Source organism: Cydia splendana, chromosome 1, assembly GCF_910591565.1.
Source record: "Cydia splendana chromosome 1, ilCydSple1.2, whole genome shotgun sequence".
In the NCBI taxonomy this organism is placed as follows: Eukaryota; Metazoa; Arthropoda; class Insecta; order Lepidoptera; family Tortricidae; genus Cydia; species Cydia splendana.
In genome coordinates this window covers 15,754,357-15,779,426 of record NC_085960.1, presented here as the reverse complement: position 1 = coordinate 15,779,426, position 25,070 = coordinate 15,754,357, and the positions used below count along the sequence as shown (strand labels likewise).

General features: G+C 40.2%; 1 protein-coding gene across 4 annotated transcripts in view; it reads left to right on the top strand.

Annotated features, from left to right (window-relative positions):
• Window positions 1-24,790, top strand: part of LOC134795317 (POU domain, class 2, transcription factor 3-like) — an 88,983-nt gene extending 64,193 nt beyond the window's left edge. For 2 of the 4 annotated variants that reach the window (XM_063767147.1, XM_063767139.1), the window contains exons 3-8: window positions 17,569-17,616; window positions 20,401-20,588; window positions 21,383-21,472; window positions 22,825-22,981; window positions 23,368-23,604; window positions 23,882-24,790. In XM_063767147.1, the coding sequence (XP_063623217.1) occupies window positions 17,569-17,616; window positions 20,401-20,588; window positions 21,383-21,472; window positions 22,825-22,981; window positions 23,368-23,604; window positions 23,882-24,486 (1,325 nt within the window). In that variant the 3' untranslated portion in view covers window positions 24,487-24,790. Of the gene's footprint in view, window positions 1-11,879; window positions 12,068-17,568; window positions 17,617-20,400; window positions 20,589-21,382; window positions 21,473-22,824; window positions 22,982-23,367; window positions 23,605-23,881 lie in introns of those variants that run through there. The other 2 variants (XM_063767160.1, XM_063767153.1) reach the window with 2 other exon arrangements.
• Window positions 24,791-25,070: the final 280 nt, after the last annotated feature.

The window sequence follows — 25,070 nt, the reverse complement described above, 5'->3', positions numbered from 1 at the left end:
GACTCGGCGTAGGATTCGGCAGGTTGCCCCGGAACCGCCGAAACACCACACCCTTCGGCCAGAAGTCCGCGCTTGCGATGGTGTCCTGCAGAGGCCGCGGCACGCGCACTACAAATGAACTGAAGTGCACATAGTGACGCGACTGTAGCTGGTGCACCCTCAGCGTGTAGCCAGTCTTCCGGCGGACGTACTCCACCACCTCGTCGGCGCGGCGGAGTAATGCAGGCGAGACACGTAGAGCGCCTTACTCGGTGTCGCAACTCGTAGGCCAGAATTAACCGGCTCCGCAGTGCCACACAGAGTTTTACGAGGCGCCCTGCGCGCCTTGCGTTTCCTTTCCACCAGTTTGAATCCCTCCTTATCCACATCGGTGCGGGAGGACTTTTTCTTAATCGGAGCCCGCACATTTCACTGTGTCAGCAACACGCAAACAACACGCACTTATACTATACACTTGTACTAGTTTACAATAAAATTATGGACAGGATCTACGTAAATAAAACATCGACCGGCCGGAACGTAAGACGCTGGGCGCTGGCGTAATGGCTGCCGTTCTGTGAATTGCGCAATTCCTTTCTCCGCCCCCCGCCACCCGCGCATACACCGTGGTGTTGGCACAACTGTTTGATTCGTTCAGAATACAATGCATTATAGTAACCACAACATAATAACTTGTAACGTGTACACTCGTATCTTTATTTTTACATATCAATAGTTAGTGTTACGATGCATATATTAAACGAGACAAACGTTTAATATTTACAACACTTGCATCTTTACATATACAACGAAATTGTAAGCAGTACTAAATTGCATTTAACTAGAATTAAACAGTGATGTTTAAAAAACAAGTTTTACACGATACAACATTTTTTGTTATTACTACCGGATTTTAGTAGGTATAACTATATTTTTAATTACTATACGTTCTGGTAGTATTGTAGAAAATTATTTTTTTCGGTGTAGGTATAATTAAATGTAAATAAGTTTTCTGGATCCAATTGTCCAATTTATACGGAAACATTTTACCTTTTATAAAGGATTTCCTTATTGTAAAACGTTTTCCTAAGAAGTCGGAACTCTGTAAGAATTTAAAATGTATTTCCTAAATCCCCGCGAAATGGCGACGTCATTGAAATAGTTTAGGTTGCGGAATGCCACGAGGGCAGCGGAGCGCGAGAGTTTGTTTAAAGCGCATCGCAGGGCCGGAGGGCAGCGGAGGGCGGCCCTCGCCGGAGGGCGCGCTTTGATGTCGCCGTCAGCCGCTTAACGCTCCGCTAAACGCTTTTCATCTATTCACTTCGGGCCTGTAACCGAAAGTGAACGTAGCCTGTATACATGCATGCATGTATATCATCATAATATACGTACTATTAGATAGGTAGATTTAAATTATAAGTCCTATACTATAAAACTCACCTACGACAGTGAGTAATCGTAATCCTTATTTAAGATTAAATCATTTCTGCATAAAAATCTTACCCTTGTGCGGCACTGGAGTCCTAGTCGGCAATGGGTAATTGATAGAAAAAAGTTTATCATACCTACTTAAGGGGCCGGCATATGACGTTTTCGATTTAGACCTCACTTTGTAACCATAATTTGTTCAATAAATGTTTAATAATTGCATTAAATTACACGTAAATTTGTTCACGAAGAAACCGTGTACCGAGTCTTTATGCCATTATATTTTTAATTTGCTGTTATTCTCTACAAATCGACACTAAAAGTATCAAAAAATCAAAATATGGAGTTCCGTTTGAGACAGAAGCAAAACAATTTTGTCTTTGACAGTAATTGAATTATTGTATGATTCTGAAAGCTAGATAATTCAGCTACCAATTTATTATCGATTTATATTTTTACTCACAAAGACAACACAGAAATTCAATCTCAAATGTAAACTTTCGAACAATTTCCATACATTGACGACATCACTCAAAATTCTTCTTCAAGTCAGATGCCCGTTGGGGCTACACCGGAGCACACGTGTACTTCTTCAAATGAAAATGACAGCTTGATTTTCTTGCTTTTGACAATTATATTGACATTAAATCATATACGCACACGAGAAAGTATACCAGTAGATAAATTGTATTTCAAAAAATAGGGTACATAAATATCAGCTCGCGTCTCATTTAAATTTGATTTGCTGTTATAATGGTTGAAAACCGCAGTAAACTATCTTAAAACAATACGATTACAGTCGAATTTAAGTATTATGTTCCTTCAAAACTCGCTTAAAATGAAAAAAGTTTAAAGACTCATCTTTACTGATTGGGATCAATTTTTATTATGCTGGTATCATTTTGCGTCAGTTTAAAAACGTATTTGACTTCTGGCGGCTTAGCACGGTCGCGTTTTTATCCCTTGTCACCATGCCTGTCACGTTCTAACAAGTATGTAAGTGCGAAAGGGACGCGCATAGTGATAGTCGATAAAAATGGAACCGTGCTGAGCCCGCTGTACGTCAATGAATTTTGATGACAATTGTAATCTTGTATTATATTATAGAACTTTTATCTTTAAATATTGCCTATTAACAGGAAGAGTTATGTAATTCGTATAAGTAATACCTGAAAGTCTTGTACCTAGATTTGTAATACCATGGATTGCGACGAATAAATGATTATGATAATGCCGTTCGTTCCGTCTATATGTATAATGCGTGTACGTGCTGTTCTCTGAAAATCTTCAGGAAAAAATAACGGCTAGACCAGCACTAAGTACTAGCGAGTTTTTGCGGCTTTGGAGACCGAGATGAAGCTTACAGGCCAATAGCGCTCTAGTTATTGTTATGTATACCTATGTATCGAATGTTTTATAAATTACCTATAAAAAGCAATGTTTTATTTCGATTAGGTCTACATTTTGTGCATATTGCATATCTGAAGTATTTTCGTACTAAACTTGAAACTTTCGTTGAAACTAAATAAAATAATTATTCCAAATGTACAGTCGCCTGCAATTGATGTTACACAACGAAGGCCGCAAAAATATCTGACACGATCTTATTTGTAGAACCATAAGACCATGTCACATATTTTTGCGGCCTTCGAAGAGTAGGTACCGTCATTATCACCAACTTTGCCCGCTTTTTTTTTTAAAACGAATTTCTCAAAAAACATCACATCATATGACTTTTTTTGCTCAGCACGTCCATTGTCATCAAACGCATCAGTTTATTTGAAAAAAAAAATATTTTTTATCGTGTTTTTACCCATTTTTTTGCGTTTTAGAGGGCGGGCAAAGATATCCGGGGTATTCGCCAACATTGCCCACGTCAATTTGGTATTCAAATACAGCTCGTATGATGATGATGTCTAAGGATCACTTAAAGGTTTTGGGCAATCCTACCATTCCCTGTTAATAACTTAAGCGATAAGTGTAAAAACTTTAAAATAAATTTGCTGGACAATGTTGCCTACCCGTTTTTGCCCATTTCCAAATAAGGCTCGCCTGAGCATTTTACAAAGGCTAGGGTTGTCACTTTTGAGAAAATCTGTTACAATAGTTTAATGGCCAAAAATATGATTTTTGTTGTGTTTTTCATTCGTTAACGGGTTAAAACATCTAAATAAAGGATAATAAGACAAATAAATACACTATATATTTATAAACTTATTTTAGTGTACAAACATAACCTTCTTTTACTTGCGAAGTTGGGTAAATTAGATGAAAGTGACAACCCTAATCCGTTTTTGGTGGTGTGCAATGTTGGTATGGATGCCAAATTACCGGATTACTTTGCCCACCGCTAAAACTTTTGTGTATTTAGGCCTTTTTAGTTTAAATCTCAATAGACATAATCTATGCTTCATGTGTTATAACTCAAACCCGGAAACATTTGTCAAAGGGTTCTCAATTTTTTCTACTTGCATTCATTATTTATCAATTTTTTGCCCGCCGAAATATACCCTATATTAGATAACTCGCTCAAACTCAAAATTCCCAAGTCAAGTTATGCACAAGTTTGTTATATAGTTTTGTCAGAAATATACCTAACCTTCTTCTCTCTTCTTCTTCGTCGTAACCTCATGACTGAGGGTCGTGACCGCCATAAGTTGCGTTTTCTTGGATTGCTCTCCAACCTGGCCGATCTTCTGCCTTCCGCATAGAGCCCTGGAACTTGACGCGTGTGACTGCCTCAATGGCATCAAACCAGCGTGTGGGTATTCTGCCTCTGCCTCTTCTGCCCTCAACCTGGCCACCGATCATCAATTTCTCTAGACTGTCGGGTTCCCGCCGGGCCAAGTGCCCAAAGAACCCGAGGATACCTAACCTATTTTCTACTAAAAATAGCAGGGTGGCCATAACTATTATAATTTTTTCTACATTAACGAATTTGTTTAAAATTGTCGTTTTGGGCAAAGTTTCCCTGGAGGCAAAGTTGGCGCTAATGACGTAACATATTATTGCAGGTGACTGTACATAAATGTTTCGGTGATTTTGAGATTATTTTCCAGGTTAGTTTACTAACAATCAAGTTAGTAAACTAACCGACGTATAAGTAGTAAGGTACCGCTATTGTTTAGCGATACCGATTATTTTTAAAGGTAAAACTATACCATTTGAAATATAAAGATATTAAAATTACAGCAGGGACAACCATTTTTTATAGGTGTACCTAAACCATCATTGGCCGAGCGTTAGCAAAGGTCTCCGTTTCAGCTTGGGCAAAAATGCTTTTGTATGTTCTCCTTTGCAGATCACATTTCTCAACTGATTCTCGTGAAAATTTGTAAGCAGGTTCGATATAACTATTCTGTTTCGCTTTATCCGCCAAAATGAAATTGCCACCCTGCCGAAACTTTATTTATTTAAATTCCTATTGAATGGATTTTGCACCTTATGAAAAACCGTATAGCGTAGTAAATAACATTTTACATCTGACTTAATGACATCTTGTTTTATTCGCTTTAATTGTACAAAACGCGTATCTCGACAAAGCAATATTAGGTAATAAAACAGTCAACAATCAAATGAATTAAATAGATACGTCACGTGTGACATGAACAGACAAGGAAAGCAAGACTAAATGCATTGTTTCTCTTTCATCTTTCAATGGAACGCTTTTACCCTCAAAGGAGGCTAGTGGTCAATACTAAACTAAAAGTCCAATCTTAAAAAAACATGATGGGTCACTGACCTGTCCCAGTAAAGTGAGGTAGTGTGCGTGAAGTGCGCTTGTGTGTGAAATGGGGTAAATTGACAGAATCTGAAATTTTACCCACCGCTACCGTCGCCTTAAGCAAAAAATACATGTCTACCGTCCCGCGTCCTATTTGTATGTTTAAAATTCATGTTGAGACGCATTTTTAATTTTTGCACGCTTTTTACACATACCTATTTGATTGTTAAAATCAAACCACCCCCTCCATAGTATACGGTTTACATTTCTAATTAAGTATTTCGGTGACAATATACATATTTTCTAATATAATGTCAAGTTTGAGATCAGTAGAAACTGTCGGAACGTTGCATGTTATGTTATTATGTTAGATAATTTGTAATACTTTAATTTCTAATTGTAATTGTGATATAAGGTAAAATTCAAACGCAATGTATATTGTTTTATGAATAAATGACTATGACTATGACTATGTGTTACAACTACTTATAAGTAAAGCGCGCTGTTGTTTTAGACGGTAAACGCAGCGGTAAGAGCATTGTAATTTTTCCTGCATTCCGTTGACGCATGTGTTCAACGCTGCATTTATCGCATAAACAACCGCGCTCCTTAATGAGTAATGTGCGTTGCATGAATTAGGACTTAATGCAATCAAGACAAAATGTGACAACTGGTGGAATTTCCGGCGAATAACCCGCGCCATCGTAGCCCTTTGTAAGTACCTCCTGCAGCGGGTCGCAAAAAACCCTGAATGGTGTAAATTGAGCCGCACAATGCCCCGCGCAGCCCGGTGTCATTCCAATGTTACTGCAAGAGTTGACATTCTATGCAAGCAACTGAATACAATTAATAGGTACCTACTATAAAGTAATAGTTTTGCAAAGTTTTATAAATTATTCATTGATGTCGTATGAGTATGACTGAAAGTATAAGGATACTTACCAAAACTTTGCCGGATTTTAATATTCCATTCTAGCTGCGTCAGTTTTGATATCGCAATGTGGCCGTATGACAATTATTTTTGATAGTAGCCGTCCTAATTCGTCCTCGTGTGGTGCGTTGCGCATTCTTTGTGTGATGTGCGTGGCCGCAATAGTTCATAAATAATTGATGAGCGAGCCGAACTAGTTATTGAGATGATGGTAATGCGTGGAGCCATTACTTATGAAATATGACTATCAGTGGCGGCCATTAAACGTGATTAAAGCAATTTATAATGTTTATTCGGCCTCTCGCGACCCGCATGCGGCACGCGCCGCCCCCGCGACCCGGGATCAAACGCTTAAATAAAATAGAGTTAACAGCAGCTAAAGGGTTGACGCGTGCCTTCCCCCGCGGCCTGCGCTTTGGCAGCTGCGCGCGCGCCGTTGTGACGCAGCCTTTATTTTTTGTTCCGAATTCGATTTCAGTATCGCATTATCGGCGCGACATCGGCACTGAGTGCTATTTGATTATGTCTCCCCGTCCTACCCCCGCACCAATTCCACATGCATCCTTTCGCTAACGAAAGTGACATTGTTATGCCGAACGTAAAGATACACAATACCAAAAGGTAGCATTGGAGATAGTTGATTTATATATGAATGTAACTACAATCCACAAAGCTAAAATATTCTATAAATAGTATAAATAATCAGAATAACGGCACGGTAACAGTACATTTTTAACCAACCACAGCGAGGACAAAAATAAGTAATTTGATTTCTACTTCTGAGTTATATGTATAAGTAGAGTCTGTGCGGAAAGAGAAGAGTCGTGAATTAAAGGGAACCAACACATTATAACTCTTCTCTTTCCGCCCAGACTCTACTTATACATATAAGCAGTAGATAATAAAACTAGGTACTCTTTGTAGGTACTACGACAAATAATATGTCCAAGTGTTTTTGCATTATAAAGACGTTATCCTGTTTAATACCTACCTTTTATAATTTAACATAAAGGCACAAGCTAATATTGTGCCGAAGGATGGGCTCATCCTAAAGTTTTAGACCCACACAACAGGACTGCAAACACATTTATGAATACACAGGTAAATAACTGGAGAATTGAGAGAACTTCTTGGGCATAAGTGCATAGGTGTTGCATTGCACTATTGTCGCATTCACAAGTACTTACCTATAGCTTATTGTGACTATTAGCTTTAAAGGAATTTAATTTGGAGTAATGTCGTTTCCCTCCCCTCCCCGTCCCCCGCAGCACAAACAATCAGCGCGTGTTTGCCGCCGGTGTGTACACTCATACTCTGATTACGGCCGCCCCCGGGCCCGGCCGGACTGCGGCCCGCGTCTGGAGACCGCCGCCTGATTACCTCGCAATGTCACCTCCGGCCACTCCACACACACTACAAATTGCACTCCATTTTCAATTTATCATATATGTAATTATGTTATCAAGTACTTCAAGCTAAGTATTCTGAAAAACGTAACATTGTATTTTTTCCTTATTTTATTGATCTTTTATATTACGATTAATTTTCTGGATTTTAATAAGTCGCCATGTGCGTCTAACTAGTTAACACCCTTCCCTTCTGCGTAAATTAATCGCGTCACCGATATCATCGCGGGCCGCGCGTAAATCACAACCCTTTTACCCCTCGCGACCTATGCCCTGCCGGTTTGCATACCGGTGAAGGGTTGCCCAATCGCGACACTGATTTCCATACGACCTGCGCCCCTGCGCCCCGCCACGCCGGTGACGCCCCGCGATCTACATATGCATAGACAGCTAGAAAGGGGCGCTACTTTACATACATTTACATAGTTTAAAGTCGCGCCTGCGTGCGGGAATAGACTCAATGTACCTAAGTGTAGGTATACTATGGGTTGCAAAACGTTGTATAGTGTAGTGAAATTTGCACTAAGTATTTTATTTTATATTTGCGTTCTATTCAGTAATGAGTTTCTTCATAATCAACGAAAACTAAGAAATTTAGAACTATGCATATGACAATATGAACGTGGAAAGTAGAGTAGAAACGTGGAATTTTGCATAGTTTTTATATGATTTAATGTAGGTTGTAGAAAACAACAAGACAAACCAAAACGATAGATAATCCCTCCTTCGAATTGAAATCTACTAAAACATTTTTGAGAAATTTCGCACCCGAGTGCAGCCCTCCCTTTCAATCTTATTAATACGAATTGCCCTCCGCTAATACACAATTGAACTGAATAATCTATGATCTGCTCCCTGCCCCCTTGCCCTCACCCCCGCCGCCGTCTGCCGGTCCGTCTGTCCGCGATAGCATTGTGGAGCACATAAACAGGCGCGATAATGGACCCTCCAACCCATTTCCCAAGAAATTCTAAAACTCAATGGAAATTCCATTTGGTATTCCGCGTGCGAGGGGCCCCCACTAACTAATTTCGGAAAATCTGTTAGCGACTCACTATGAATACGCTCCTTGTGGGCGTCTTGTGCTGACATGGTATTTCATTCTTAATAGAAAACTATTTAGCCGTATTCATAAAAAGTTAGAGCATATATCAAGAGTCGTTGATAACCGGATGTCAAAAAACATGATTCATAAACGCATATACATATAATATATGTATATAAACAGTTGATCATCTGCATGTTTAGCAAAAGCTCAGAAAGTTACGAAGCCTCTTTAGAATATAAAGAAAGATAACTTAATTTCGACATCAATTCTCCTTAATTCGGGTCGTGTTTAGTTTTAGGTCCCTTTATTTTCAAGAGCATTTTTCATATTGCATTAACTTTATGGATATTTTATGAGAATGAGAAGAGGTCAATGCGGTCAGAGGTTTAATAAATATGTATCTAATCGCTAACGCAACCTATATGTACTAATTGTTGGGTCATCTATTGTTCCGCGTCAGGTTCCTGTGCCTATCAACACTATACGTGTGTGCCGTGCATGTGTGCATGTGTGCAGCTGCAGTGGCTATTGATTAGCGCCGCATCTCGCAATCAGCGCCTCCGCCCCCCGCACCCCGCACCCTCTCCCTGCACCGCGCGACAGCACTGTTCGAGATCCCTCATTAACGGCTAGTCGGAGCTACTGAACGACTCATTATGTTTTCAGTGGCTATGTCTGACTGCTGTAAGATGACTCTGAGTTAGACACTTTAGACAGTGAATATAATAAGCAAAGCCCGGTTTGACGGGAGAAATTATGTACTGACGTCTCAATAGTGCGAGGACACATATTTTATAAGTCGATGTCGATAAAAAAGCACGATGTACTGTACCACCGTTATGAAATTCAGAAATATTATAGTTGTACACAAAATTAAAATGATGTTTTGTATTATTTTAATATTTTATATAATTTTCGTAATAATAAAATCATTTTTTCTACATTTTCAACTCCTTCGCCTTGGTGATAAAATCCATTTCAGCCAACTAAAGTACCGTTCTAAATCTATACTGTAGTAAACGGGGCAAATCTAAATAATTAATAGTGTTGATGAATTACTTCTGAATTCCGTATGGATGTCGATAGAATAGTCGATATTTAATTAAGCACTAGGAAAAGTGTATTTTTGCTCCCGTCAAACCGGGCTTTGATAATAAGTAGCTAACTGTAAGCTGGCAATGCTAATTCGTACCTACTAACGATATTGAGACACTATGTCAATTTCATCTTACTTACTTACTTACTTACTGCTGTGGCGCAACGACCCGAAGTGGATCTTGGCCTCCGACACCAAAGACCGCCATGCTACTCTGTCCAAAGCCGTACCCTAGCACCCTAGTACCCTAGTACCCAACAGTACCCAGTACCCAGTAGTGGTAGTTTGGTGCCCTAGGTACCGCTGGAGAGACGAAGTACAGAAAGACCTTAGCGAACTCGGCGCCGTCGACTGGACAGAAACGGCTTTGGACAATTTCATCTATTAAGTTATTATTACATTATTAAGTATTATAATATAATTTTAGTTTTCTATACCTAATCCAAACGTCAAAAGATATACATACCGTTATTTATTAACGCAAATGGCGATTGGACTATTTTATCCCCTAAATTCACATTACATTTTGAATTAATCCCAACTAAAAATCACATTAAGTTTGGCACGAGTCGTAAATCATCTATATTAAATGTCGCGGCTGATGCGTGATTTCACGGGCAGCCTGCGCGCGGGCAACCCTTCCTCGGGGATGCAAATGATCGGGCAAGATGGCGGCCGCGCTGGCGATTAACTCGCGGGTTAAATAGGGCGCGGCATGTGACGCGGGTCCCAAGCGGAGTTGTATGTTTAGCTAACACTGTTTTGTATGGAGTAGGTATGATTAGATAAAAACTTGTTGAACATTTTACGTAGTATCTTATATAACCTATATCTTTACAATCATGAAATACTTGATGAACAAGCGGGCGCATAATTGTGTGACATATTATAAATGTTTCAAAATAACCAAGTAATAATCAGTAATATATTATGATAGAAAAATAAACCCACCCACTTGTTGAAAACAATTTCCAAGCTAATACATTAATAATGAAGAGTGTTGAATCACAGCGGTCGGTTCAGCGCCCCCGCACAAATATGATGCACTTTTTATGACCCCGTGTAAACAGCGCATTTGTGACCCCCTCCCACCTCTGGGGTGACCCCGCGGACACGCAATAAGGTGCGCAAATATAGAAATCAGCGTCCGCTCAAGCCGCCCTCAACGCGCTACGGCGAATGGCTACGTTGCGATGACCGCCCGCTACGACGCTACGCCGTAGTAGCATTCCTACCTAAACAAGCTTTTACGTTTAATTATGGTTAACGGCTCGATTCGGGAAATGAATTAGAGATTCACTAGATATGAAATAGTAATGATATGTGACGTTCCACGGCAAAAGGTACCTTATGACGGCTGGCGCCGCGATTCGGGACATGAATTAGAGATTCACTAGATATGAAATTGTAAAGATAATATATCTTTACTATATCGTATCTAGTTGATCTCTAATTCATTTCCCGTATCGCGCCGTAAGCTTAAAATTAAGTTTTAGTACAGAGCGACGCACAATATATTAATGCCAATGGTATAATTTGTATAGGTACCTACTCGGCACTAATAAAATAATATATAATGTATGTTAAAATCCAAACCCCCAAAATACATCTTTCTTTTGTGCCATTGGTTGGGTGTCATTGTTTCAGGTGGCAAGGCATAACATTGCACATTTTTATTACATAACCTATGTAATGGGCTTCATTTAAATCTGTACTGTTTCATAATACGCGCACGGCTTCAGTACACTATGTTTTATATGTACCTAACTAAAGTGTAAAGAGTAATAAGCCATGTAATTTAGTTGTTCTCTGAATGCAAGAACGAGACTCGCTAAAGTCGACTTAAGTGTCTGCTTAACTCCTTCGTACGTATCTGTTGCGCAAAATTAACAAATCGAAGAACATTCGGGAGCTCATTAAAAGCTTGTTCTACCACAACCATGCGCGAGAGCAGCCGCCGAGTTTTTTCCTCCCGACTCGAACCCGATATCGGAATTCGCGCATCGCCGCAACCCGCCGTCTCCCCTTTCCCAAAAAAATTAAACAGCTTTTAAACGCGGATCGCTCGATCCGTTCGGCGAAAGCGAAAAAAAATCATCTCAGGTAATCGAAATAATGGCGAGGACGCGCGAAAAAAATTCACTAAGGGCGGAAAAAAAGAAACGGATTCTAACAAAAAAGTTCAATTTTTAATTCGACGGTTGCGAGTTAAGGGGTGAGAGGTGCGCGGCGGGGGGTAGTGGTGCGCGCTGCGCTGCGCTCGGCTCAGACGCCGCCCGACCCGCGCCGCGCTCGCTTGGCCGCGCTCGTGCCTTACTCGCTGGAACCCGCTGTTGACTGTACCCACTACGCTCCGTTGTCGGCTTTTCCCGCTGCGCGCTGTTGTTTCACTGCTGCTCGGTCATGGTGCTGTCAGCCTGCGTGCGCGCCGCGTCGCGCGGATACTGCTCCTACCGTGAGTACTGTACCACAAACTCTAGGAAATTACGCACCAAAAAAGGAGCATATACGTTCATTATGGCATATAAAATAATATAATATATGTATGCAAAATATCCTTATATCCAATTATAATAATTGACACCCGCTACATAGTTATTATTATCCAACTAATCATGCAACTAACTACATATCTTATTTGAAATACTATCAATGGATGCTGAACAATGATCCGCCCATCATGCATATACCTATAATGTAAGTAAACATCCAGCTCATACGTTTCTAGAAACAAATGGATTTGTAATTTCAAGGTAAGTTTAGTTCATGAATTTTATTCTTTCAGTTTATTTTGTAGATCATATTGGTTGTTTTGTTCTTGTTTTTATCGTCAATCAATATCATCAATTTACTACTTACTTATTTAATCAGTAAACAAAGATACTTATAATGATAACGTATAACAATATTTTTACATAAGTACATAATGTGTACCGTAATAAACTCTTAATAATTCAGATGAAAATGGTTTTCAGCTTTTGTAAACCGCAACACCAGTTTCTGTAATACATGCGTATTCATTTATATCAATGAACACGCCAACATAATTATTCTACTTATATACTATTTAGGTATAATAGGTGTTTAATTGTTCTCTTGATATGGATGAAATTTAGCAATTCAAATTAATTTTAAAGTTACCTAAATATTTGACGTTTACATCCCACATTTACATAAGTACAACGTTTACATATGTATAATGTAGGTATTGTTTATGTTTTCTAATTAAAATAGGTATGAAAAATCTCGCGGTGCAATTAAATGCAACCGTGCAAAAACCAAAAATATTCTATTAATGCTATTACTTAGGTACAATATAAAGGCTAGCCTTCCTAGCGTAGGTAGTCTTTCGGATATATTTACATATATAGAGATATATATATATCGTCGCCTAATACCCATAGTACAACGTTGCTTAGTTTGGGGCCAGGTCGCACTGTGTACTATTGTCCCCAAATATTGATTTATTATTTACTATTACAACTTCCAACACACATAATTACATATTGATTGTACAATGCTGACACGGAATCACATTAAAGGCCACTTCCGCGACGGAGGTAATGGATAAAACCGCTATATGTCATCAACGCTGACTCAATCAGTGATTAAACCTTAATTAATTGTTGTCAAAACAACACAATACAATGCTAATCGACGTATTTACCGCTCGTGTTATACAACAACTTCTTTTTTCTTCTTCTTCACTTGTTATTTGTACTAAACTCAAAAGTCATTTCCATACAAACTGGCCCGTTTGCTCCTGAGAGTAGATACATTAACACATTTGAGTTATGTACTTTTAGTAGAGTAGTTTTAATAATGTAGGTATGTGATGAATATCAGAAAGCACAGACATTTGTATCCTATGTATCCTATAGCTTGTATTGTAGTTATTACTTTTAGTATTAAGCACTGTACCTAAAAATAAAATTGAATATAGTTGTCAATCGCTCTCGCAGACTTCCAAGATACAGGCTCAGCCTAGTTTGGAGTCTGATAGATATTTTTCTGCACATGTATACAACTCTTTTTATGATAATAAATTATTTGTATTTGTATTTATAAGTAAATTCAGCCGGCTCTACTTTTTCCAGCATTTCTGTACAAATAATTTAATAATCCAGTAACTTTATACATTTAACGTTTGCGTTAAATCCCGTAGTTCTGATTTTTTGCAGACTTGTTTATGAATTATAATATAATGTTGGCGCAATGAATAATCCAAGTTTGTGACCTCGAGCGCTAAACACAACTTTGTCAAAAATCTAAAATCCGCGAAAACTTCGGGTTTTTTTAAAGATTTGGTCGATTATTACCCTAAACTGCCCTAAAGGACTAGTTTGTGATAGGTAATACCTTCTCATGGCACTTTTAAAGTAGACTAATTTTGCTACAATACGAGACTAGAATTGTCTCTGTAGATCTATTAGATTCCGAGATAAAGCCTTGAAGTAAATGCAGTGAGTACCTATGCACTTTTGTCTCACGCGATGCCGCTTGGCACGATACCTACGGTCAAGCTGATTTGGCCCGGTAGCCACCACGAGATCGTACCGTGCCTACCCCCCCAAAAAAAGGGGGTGGGGGAAGGCTCCCAAGGTCCAATCTATGCTAAATATATTTTCTTCCTGCTCTTAGCTACTACAGGGTAAGTTATATCGACTCCATGACTCAATTTATAGTTGAGTGTGCTCAGAGCATAAAAAGGTCAACCACGGCGTTGCATGCACAAGAGATTTCCTTTGGCAGGATTGATCCTTAGGACCCAAGGATGGATTTAAGAAGTGGAGCCACCCAGATTTTTGATGCAGGTGGGGGGTGGGGGGTTTTAAGCGTCGGCAACGTCTGATGTTAATAATTGTTTAAGTATAGGTTCTATGTCAAGTTTAGTATCATTTTCAAGTAAATCAAAGATGTAGACATAGATTTCATCTAAATCGGTTCAGCCGTTATTGATTCCCCATACAATCTTACACCTTCCTTTTCACTTTTAAGAGATTTTTTTTAATAAAAACTATCCTATGTTCTTCCCCGGGACTCAAAATATCTCTATACCAAATTTTATCTAAATCGGTTCAGCGGTTATTGAATCCCCATACAAATTTCCACCTCCCTTTTCACACCCTTAATGGATGATTTTCGAGATTTAAAGTAGGCTATGTTATTCTCTGGAACTCAAACTATCTCGGTACCAAATTTTAACTAAATTGGTTTAGCAGTTTAAGCGTGAAGAGGAATTTAAAAAAAAAGTATTTTTTTAATTTTTTATGTGTTTTTACTTCGGAATGGTGTCATTATGATATCAGAAATGAATTTGGCATCCCCGGTTTATACGAAAACGATACCAAACTTGGCCTAGTAGCTTAAATGATATAGATATCAAGATCAAGTTGCGAGCCCCCCCCCTAAAAATTTACATCAAAAATCTCGGTGGCTCCACTTCTTAAATCCATCCTTGGGTCCTAAGGACCAATCCTGCCAAAGGAAATCTCTTGGTCACGCAACGCCGTATTTTATGCCCAGCACCATCCGCTATTAGTCTTATCGTGCTGTAAAAATTCCGAAGCCAGGTTATTGTAGTATCCACCTATACGTATACAAGGATGAAAAATAGGCAATTCTTAACACAGTAGATTATGGCCTGATTCGAACTTTAAGATGCGTCAAAATTTTGCTAAAGATACGATATAGATTGGATACGTCAGTGTCAAAAGTGACGTTTCTGTTTGAAGAAACATGAGCAAATGCAAGCTCTAGAACATAGAGAGGAATATAAACTATTCTCATGTTCATGCATTTTTTATTTTAGAGTTGCTGACATGTTTAGTCGCACAAACTCAAAAACATCAGTCCTAGTCTTGACAACTGTAACGACATATGATATTATCTTAAAATAAACCTTAATCGACTCAGTGGATTAACATTGTTGATCATTGAGTTGGTGATTATTGAATTAATAATTAAGAACCGGGCTATGTGATCATTGAATTGCGTAACCAACTGTAACTCTGAGACCGCAACGATGTTTAAAGAAAGCATTATTATCAGTGATCGTTAATTTTCCAGCAATTTTGGTGCAGCATTGTTGGTTAAAAGCATCTGTGTGCCCTACTCTAGGTGGAATAGATAATTAGGGTTAATAACAGTAATATTAACCTTAACCAATCCTCTCCCTAGAAAAAAAATTGAAGAAAATCCTTTATTTTTACTATGCTGCACCAACATTGCTGGAAAATTAACGATCACTGATTATTATATACACTTATGTATGTGTTGTGTATTGATTGTATCCAGATTTACATTATCATTTTATTTAAGACTATAAAACCGGACTGGGTTGCGGAAACAGAAATGCAGACAATAGGTCCTATAATAAGACGTTTGAGAGACGTCGGTTCATTTTTTGCAAATAAACGTACAATACCTAAAAAAATAAGCCAACATAGAATTAGTTCCGCAACATTTTCATTGTATATACGAATGTATCAAAAAGGATTCTTAATCCGCACCATAAAAAACAGACATTTGTCGTTTTTACGCAAAAAACCAAGAGTTGACCCGCGAGACGTCTGTATCTAGTTTCTGTGTCTACCCTTTTGTTACCGGGTAATGTCTTGATGTAGTTCGCAAATCCCTTCGCCGGCATTCCCCGCGCCCTGCTCGATAAAGTGCACGGCGGGATGATCCCACGCAGGTACGGCTCCGTACGGCTCCCACGCAGTTCATCCCTGCACTTCATGCATGCATTATAATCGCTGCATAAAAAATATCGCACGACATTCAATCCAGTAATAAAAAGTTACGATAGAATTTTATTCTTTGTGTTTCATACATTTCGGTGCTGTCATTTTTTGCCATGCTTAAAAAAATGAAATAACCTTACAAAAATGTCTAAATGTATTTCGACATCTGTCATTCGATGTCGAAATACAAAATAATGTAAAGTTACGAGTAGGCACAGTCATGCAGCGTCAAATATATTGTAGCAGTCAAAGTGGCAAATTGTACCTACGTCACACCGTACTAAATATATGATGTAACGAACTATTTGACCACTTTTGCAGCTACCTACATAATAATATATTTGATAGTGACTGTTGACAGTACACAGAAAAAAGGAAAATGTTAATAAGTGTGATCGTGAACGTGTTATATATATATATAATGTTTAAAATTACGAATTTAATGTAACTTAACACATATATTATTTATATAATTAACAAACCCTATGCTACGTGTTCGTAGCTTTTTCCTCTTAGCGTAGCATTTTCGTAGCTTCACTACGGACTAGTCATGTAGTCATACTTCCACGAGATTTGCATTTTTCATCGAGTCTTTAATAGCCATTAACGCTCTAATACCCACTAGTGAAGCGGCCTCGAGTATTAATCAAGTTTTAGTTGGTTTAATTAGATTGTGGTGACACCCGATACCCGAATGTGCTGCGTTATCGAGTCGGAGTCGGCATTAGAATGGCAATGATCCGGCCCTCGCGCCTCTACAGCTTCAGCTGAGCCGATTAATCCAGCTAATTACTTAATTCCCTTTACGGAAATAAGATAAACCACCTCAATCGAATGTTAGTTACTCGCAATAGGTGACTTTCTACTAAACCGCTCGGTAATACCTAGTGTTCGACGCTAGAGCTTTTGATGAGCGACTTCAATTTTATCTGAAAGCAATTTGAAGTACAAATCGTCATTTAATCGGCTTAATGTGATCCGAGGCGTCGTGGGTGCCGGTGCGGTGTAATTGGAGTCGTGTGGCTTCGGCTGATGCGGGCCCCGCGGGGGAGCCGCGCGGGCGGCGCGGTCAGGTGGAGGCCGCCACCAGCCTCCAGGTGCCTCCACTCAGATTCTACGTTAATATTACGCATGAATATAACTTAAAATATGAAAAACATTTAAGTAGCAATGAATTAAATAATAATAGTTTGTTTTTTTGTTGTTTCAGAAGAGTCGGGCGAGCTCATCAAATCGCCCTCCCCGCCGCCCAGCCACGGTATGTACTATATATCTACTTATGATTAATAATTACTAGAAGTTTCTAAAATAACGAAATTTTTCACATGTAGGTATACAATTAGGAAAGTTCTCATACTTTTGTATAGGGAAAGAAATCCATGTTAAAATGAAAACTTTTTTATTTCTTGAAAATTTTTCAATATTTCACTCTTTTTTGCACATTTAATTATTCTCTTTATTTATTTTTTGTTACATAATTGATTTGACACGCCTCTTATTCAGACTTGATATAAAAGACGGTTAAAGCGCACTGACGCCACAATAAGTACAATGCCCAGAGCTTTAATAGCAATTTATCTTAGTGAACATCATCTTAGCGGCGTTTTTGTCGCGCGACACGCGCGGGGCGGATAAGCGCTCGCGCACTCGCGACAAAAAAAACTCACCCCTTTCGCACGCGACTCGTCTCAACCCTTTCGCTTTCTTTACGGTCACGTCCTGAACTTATGAGATTTTTATGATCACATAGTTACTTTTTAACTGACATGAATTGACATGATATTTATTGACTGATTTATTGTGGCAAGATGTTTTATGTGCGAGGGGTGTTTTTATCAATGAATAGATTTTAATTAATGAAGTACCTATAGTTTATTTAAAGCGTTTTTAATAAATTAATTTAAGACTTGGGTAGTGCCAAAGAAAAGAGTAAGAAAACGTACATACGGTAGAACGGGGTGATTTTCAAATGCAGGGGCGACTTTAAAATTAAGTAAGTATTTAGTTTTTAAACCATAATATATATTTATGAGAGATTTTTTACAGTAGGTGAATATGAATACATATATAGTAATCTAACTATTTACAGAAACATTTTCAGTAAATAATGAATAATGAATAATGGTAATTCTATGGCCGTTTTAAATCTATCAAAGTAACCCCAAATTTTCCAAAGTCACCCCGGTCTACGGTACTCTCGAAAAAAAAAGAAGGCTAACATCCCTAGAGTAAAATCAGTAACATTTACCTGCAATTGATTTAAAAAACCGGCCAAGTGCGAATCGGACTCGCGCACGAAGGCAAAGGGTTCCGTACATTACGCATTACGCAAAAAACGGCAAAATATCACGATTGTTGTATGGGAGCCCCACTTAAGTATCTATTTTATTTTGTTTTTAGTATTTGTTGTTATAGCGGCAACAGAGATACATCATCTGTGAAAATTTCAACTTTCTAGCTATCACGGTTCATGAGTTACAGCCTGGTGACTTACAGACGGACGGACAGCGAAGTCTTAGTAATAGGATCCCGTTTTTACCCTGTGGGTACGGAACCCTAAAAATGTACCTTAGACACCCTAAAAACTTAAGACATTGTAAACTTTTAGGTATCAAGAACATAGTTTACGGCAGGTTTACGGTGACATAATCTTAGTGAGACGCACTGACTTCGTTTCACGCTTAAAGTGCGTATGTAATCCTTGCGAGGGTTCACATTTGCATTCAATTTCCGGATGCGGCCGTGCGACACGAGCCGCCCGCTCAGTGACAGCCACTCAGCCAGTCCTACATATTCATGAGGACGCGAATTTCAGCAGTTGGTACCCAGTGAAGGTTGGGTCAATGATGTCGTTCCTGTCTTGAGTGAAACAAGTAGAGAGATGCTACTTTCAGCCCTATAAGCCTGTAGGCCTGCAAAAAATGCGCATTATAGCTCTGAAACAAATGGCATTTTCTTAACAATTGCTTTACGTACATATATACGGCCCGATCCGAACTTTAATATACCGGCGCGATTCGGGAAATGAATTAGAGATTCACTAGATATTAAATAGTAAAGATATGTGACGTCCCACGGCAAAAGGTACCTTATGGCGGTTGGCGCTTACGCAATTATTAACGTCGCTCCAATATTATTGCGGCCGCTGTAAGGTACCTTTTTCCGTGGAACGTCACATATCTTTACTATTTCATGTCTAATGAATCTCTAATTTATTTCCCGAATCGCGCCGTACTTACGTCGAATATTAGGTCTAGATACGATATGGATCGTTTTTGTTTGAAGAAACGTCACTTTTGACACTGACATATCTGATCCATATCGTATCTAGACCTAATATTTGATGTACATTAAAGTTCGAATCAGGCCGATAGTCAGATACATATATGTATAGTTAAACACATTTACCATGAATACCATGATACGACTCCTTTGGTGTTTACAGGCCAATTCGTACGTACACTCACACACACACACACACACACACACACACACACACACACACACTTATCAGAATGATATCTAAATGTTGTCATTAAGTTATCATGCATTTCGCTCGTACTGGTCCGTACATGTATTGGCGTGAGCGAGACGCACGATAACTAAATGATACCATTTAGATATCATTCTATTCTGATGTCAGTGTAGTTAGGTTCAAATTAGCCTGTAACACTCGGTACCTAATTAAAACAAGGGCACGTACCTTTTCTTGAAGAGCTTCGTCGTTTTTTTTTAACCCTCTTTACTTCGGTTTGGATTATATTATACCAGATAACACAACATTACATGGTGTAGCGTTCAGTATGAATCAAACGAAGGCGAATGATAGAGAATCCTAAGAGCTTCCGATTTGACCGCCCTGGAGGCGTAATCTTTATTTTTAAAGGCATATCGATATGAATGATATTATAGGAACAAGTAAAAGTCTTGCAAGAGATTAGCGACGGCAATTTTACCGTGTGATAGCCAGACGCAACAAGCGAGATGCATTATATATCAAAGCCATGTTCTCATAAGTATATTCTTATGTTTTCGGTTGCAGATGGGTCGGCGAGCGGCGAGGGCGAAGGCGAGGGCGAGGCGAGCGGCGACGAGCGGCCACCGTCGCCGCCGCGCGCGCCGTCCGCGCCCCTCCCGCACCCCTCGCACCCTCACCACCCCGCTCATGCCCATCACCACGCGCACGCGCTACCACTGCCGCTGCACGCGCCCCAGCCGCCGAATGTATTCGTGAGTTTTAGCAGAAACTTTATATTTCTTAATTTTTATCTTATACTTAATATACCCGTCGACACTCGTCGCTCGAAACGCCTCAATTTTGTCTGTTCAAAGTTTAAAACACTAAACAAATATTTAAAGATTAACAAGAAAAAATCCTTTGGAACTCGGGCATTTATGTACGTCGACGTCAAAGATATGTTTACACTTTTTGCCTTATTACAAAGGAGTAAGGTGCAAAAGTGTAAACATATTTTTGACGTCGACTGTAGGTACCTATGTATCTTATATCCACGATATACGTCTCTAAGATACTTGACATGATTATGTCACTATGGGCACAAGAGAAAAGGTTAAATGGATAAATCCGCCTTTGTACCTACTGCTTGATATTGACTTAATGGTAGGTATGTCGTTGAGATGTGTAGAAACCTCTTAGGCCCACTTGCACCATTCCACTAACCCGGGGTTAACTGGTTAAACCTGGAGTTACCATGGTTACCAGTACAATTTGACACTGGGTTGACGGTTAAACCGCTTAACCCCGGGTTAGTGAATGGTGTAAATGGCCCTTAGCCTTGTAATTTACCCGTATCGCATCGCAAGATCACAACACACACACACACTCATCAAGTCATCATCACACTCATTCATTACACTCTGTCATAGTTTAAATTTTTAAAAGTGTCCCAGTGTTCAGTGTTGTAACGCCGCCATATGTGTCGATGGCATCAAGAAGAACTGTTTTACCTGAATGGAAAAGCAATATTTTCCAACACCATTAACACAGGCTACTGTTTCGACAGGGTGGCAGTGGTGCGGGCTCGGCGCTGGCGCAGCTCCAGCACCTCCTCCTCACACAGCACGGTGCACATTCGCTACTGTTACACACACAGGTATGTACGCGAGTCTTACACATATGGATAGCGACTGTAGCTGTGTTGTTGTCACTGTTAAATAGGTACTGCTGCAACCAAAATGGTGGTCTTCATAGATTAAGGGCCTGTTGCACCAACCACATTTGACAGACTGATCAACGTCAGCCGGCGCGCCCCGGCGCTTTACTATGAAACTTTCCATACATAAAAATTTTGCGAACTCTTTAACGATACGAACAGTTTGGTGCAACCGACCCTAATAGTATTTTATGCAACCGTTGTTTAAGAGAGGTCAAAAAAGGCGAGTGGCGTGAGTAACAATTTGAGGCGAAGCCGAAAATTGTTAATAAAGACGCCACGAGTATTTTTTGACTCAGTTAAACAACGTTGCATACAATACTTTTTCTACGACCAAGCACTTACTTTGAAATAAAATTATAAATTAAACAAATATTTTTAGATCAAGAAGTAGCAAAAGTAAGGTAGTATGGGCGGGAAAAGAATGAATGAATGAATAAAATTAAAAAAAAATGTCTATGGTTCACTTATTTGTCAGAGATGACATTTAAAATAAGGTTGGCAACACTGTACTTCATTCAATATTTTTTAAGTGGTCATTACACGAAGTATCGTAAAATCGTCAAAAAGATACTGCGTGTATGCACAAATTCTTTTTTGGGGAATAGACTAAAGACTTGTCTTGACAACTATAAGGTAGGGTTTTAAAGGTGTGTGCACGACCCTTTAAATGACAAATAAAAGTACGGGAGTAGAAATAGTACATTATTGTCGAGGCTCGGAAGTAGCTACTTGCAGGCTGAGGATTCGTTTTAAACGGACGACCTTGGGAGTCCGTTTAATTGAATCCGAAGCCAGCAAGTAGCCTTCCAGCCGAGTCATATATAGTGCTTTTCTCAAAAATGGTGCAAGAAATATAAATATCATAGAAATATTTTACAAAAGCAACGTTCTTACGTATATATTTTCACAGAAAAAAGTAGAAACAATTGAAAAAATTAGCTTTGCCGCCTTTTTATTTTTTTAATAAAAAAATAGAAGTGTATTTTTCTGCCGAAAATACGCCAACCTATTTGAGACAGCTAAATAGTCGCGGTACTAATCATCTGTTTGGCTGTTTAATGGGCCTGTGCCTTCATTTGATATGGCCATTTCAACTTTTAAAAAGTTTGGAACTCGACAAATAATGGAATTTGTATGCAACATTGCAGTCCCAAAATCGAGACTGCAATGTCTTTAACTTTTTAATTTTTGACTGACCATAAACTACGCGCTTCGCGACCAACTTTTTAAACGGCAAAGTCGACTTTGCCGTCCATTTTTGAGAAAAATTTATAAACGTTGTATTGCAGGTACAGCAAGCGGTGGCCCAGGCGGCGGCGCAGCAGCTGCAGCAGCTACAGGCGCGCGCGGCGGCCGGCGCGCACGCCGCGCACGCGCACCTCGCGCCCGACCGCACCATCGATCTGCACGGTAACACTCCCGACTTGCTAGACCAGAAACAGACAGGTGCGATATCGCTCCACCATTGGCTTTTCTTACGACATATCATGGCGAACTTCTACTTATAAGCACTTCAAGTCTTTCATACATTGAAAAACCTATATAGTTCTTTAATAATATACATTATTTATTGATAAACTTTTCTCACGAGGATTATTAATTAATCAAATTAAAATTAAATACATAGTTCTTGTTATTGACGTTAGAGATGATGTGTCTAAGGGGAAAGGCAAATAAATGTGGGTACCTACTTAAACAGTTCAAAATTGTTGATCGGTAGTCATGAAGTTAAATATAAATACTGACGCACAGTTTCACTAAGTTTCTACACCAGTAAATTGTTTATCTACCTCACAAACTGCCAGAATATGACTATCCGTTTATTTCACCAGAGGGTCGGTCACCAAGTCCTCGGCGCACGCCTCCCGGCGCAGGCGCATTCCTGACGCCGATGACGCCGGGCTCTGGTCGCGCGCGCTCGCCGCTCCACGCGCATGTGCACGCGCACACGCCCCTGCACGCGCACGCTCACAAGCCGCGAGCGCTCGAGCCCGCCGCCGACGACACTGCTGACCTTGAGGAGCTGGAACACTTCGCGAAGACTTTTAAACAGCGCCGAATCAAGCTCGGTGAGTTCGCATATAATTTATTCTCACTTTGAGCATTCTACGAGGTTGACTTGTTATTTTTACATGAATACCTACAGTGGTAGTAGGTAGTAGTAATCACTTGAATACACAACATAGGTTTACATACAATTAACAGAAATTAATGTACAAAGGGGAACCTGTAAGGGATTTCTTCCAGCTAACCTATATATTGCGCACCCTATAAGCAGCTAAAACACAAAACACACATGTTTTTAAAACAGTTGAATACAAATACCTATTTTATTATTGTCAACAGGATTCACTCAAGGTGACGTGGGTCTAGCAATGGGCAAGCTTTACGGGAACGACTTTTCCCAAACAACGATCTCGCGCTTCGAGGCGCTGAACCTGAGCTTCAAAAACATGTGCAAGCTGAAACCGCTTTTGCAAAAGTGGTTGGAAGACGCAGACTCGTCGCTGGCGGGCGGCGGAGGCGGCGGCGCGCCCGGGCCCGGCGCGCTAGCCGAGGCCGTGGGCCGCCGCCGCAAGAAGCGCACCAGCATCGAGTCGGGCGTGCGCGTCGCGCTCGAGAAGGCCTTCCTGCACAACCCCAAGCCCACTAGCGAGGAGATCTCCGCGCTGGCGGACGCGCTCGGCATGGAGAAGGAGGTGGTCCGCGTCTGGTTCTGCAACCGCCGCCAGAAGGTAAAGCGCACGCGCCACGAATCCGACGTGATGGCCGGCGTCGCGCCGCCGCTCACTAACGCCGCTTGTTGGGGTGTGCAGGAGAAGCGTATCAATCCGCCGCCGGGCGAGAGCGCGGGTCCCGGTGCGCTGTCGCTGTCGCTGCCGAGCGCGCTGCACGCCGCCGCGCTGCAGCCGCTGGCGCTGCTGGCGCGGCGTCCGGCGCCCGGCGACTGACCCGCGCGCTGACTCGCGCCGCCCTCACATATCCCGTCGCTGTAAATAGGCGCCGCCGCCCCCCGCACTGTACATACGCATATTAGCGGGTGAGCGAGCAGCGCCGGCTAGTCCGTAAGTCTATCTTATAATGTGAATTCTATTTATGTTTAGTGGAGCTACGGCTCGGAGTGTAGGCCCTCGAGCGATGCGCGCCCGCGGCCCCGGTGCCGCGGTCATATCAGTAGCGCGCCGCGCGTGCGTGTATGTACGGTGGATGTGTAGAAAACTATCTATATGTTACAATAAAAGATGATAGAGATTATTACTCTGAGTTTTATTTATTTACCTGAAAAGCACGGGCTCGCCAGATGGTAAACGGAGTGCGGACACTTTGTCCAATGTGTATTTGCGTCTCACATTTTGCTTAATGTGAGAGTGAGACGCAATGACATTGGACAAAGAAATTGGACAGCTGAAAAACCATCCTTAATATACAATTATACACCCCTGCATTATGTTGCTATAAAATAAAGGGTTCGAAACGTCGGTTTAACGCGATATACTTTTATTTCATGACTTCATGAGTACCTAACTATCGCGGT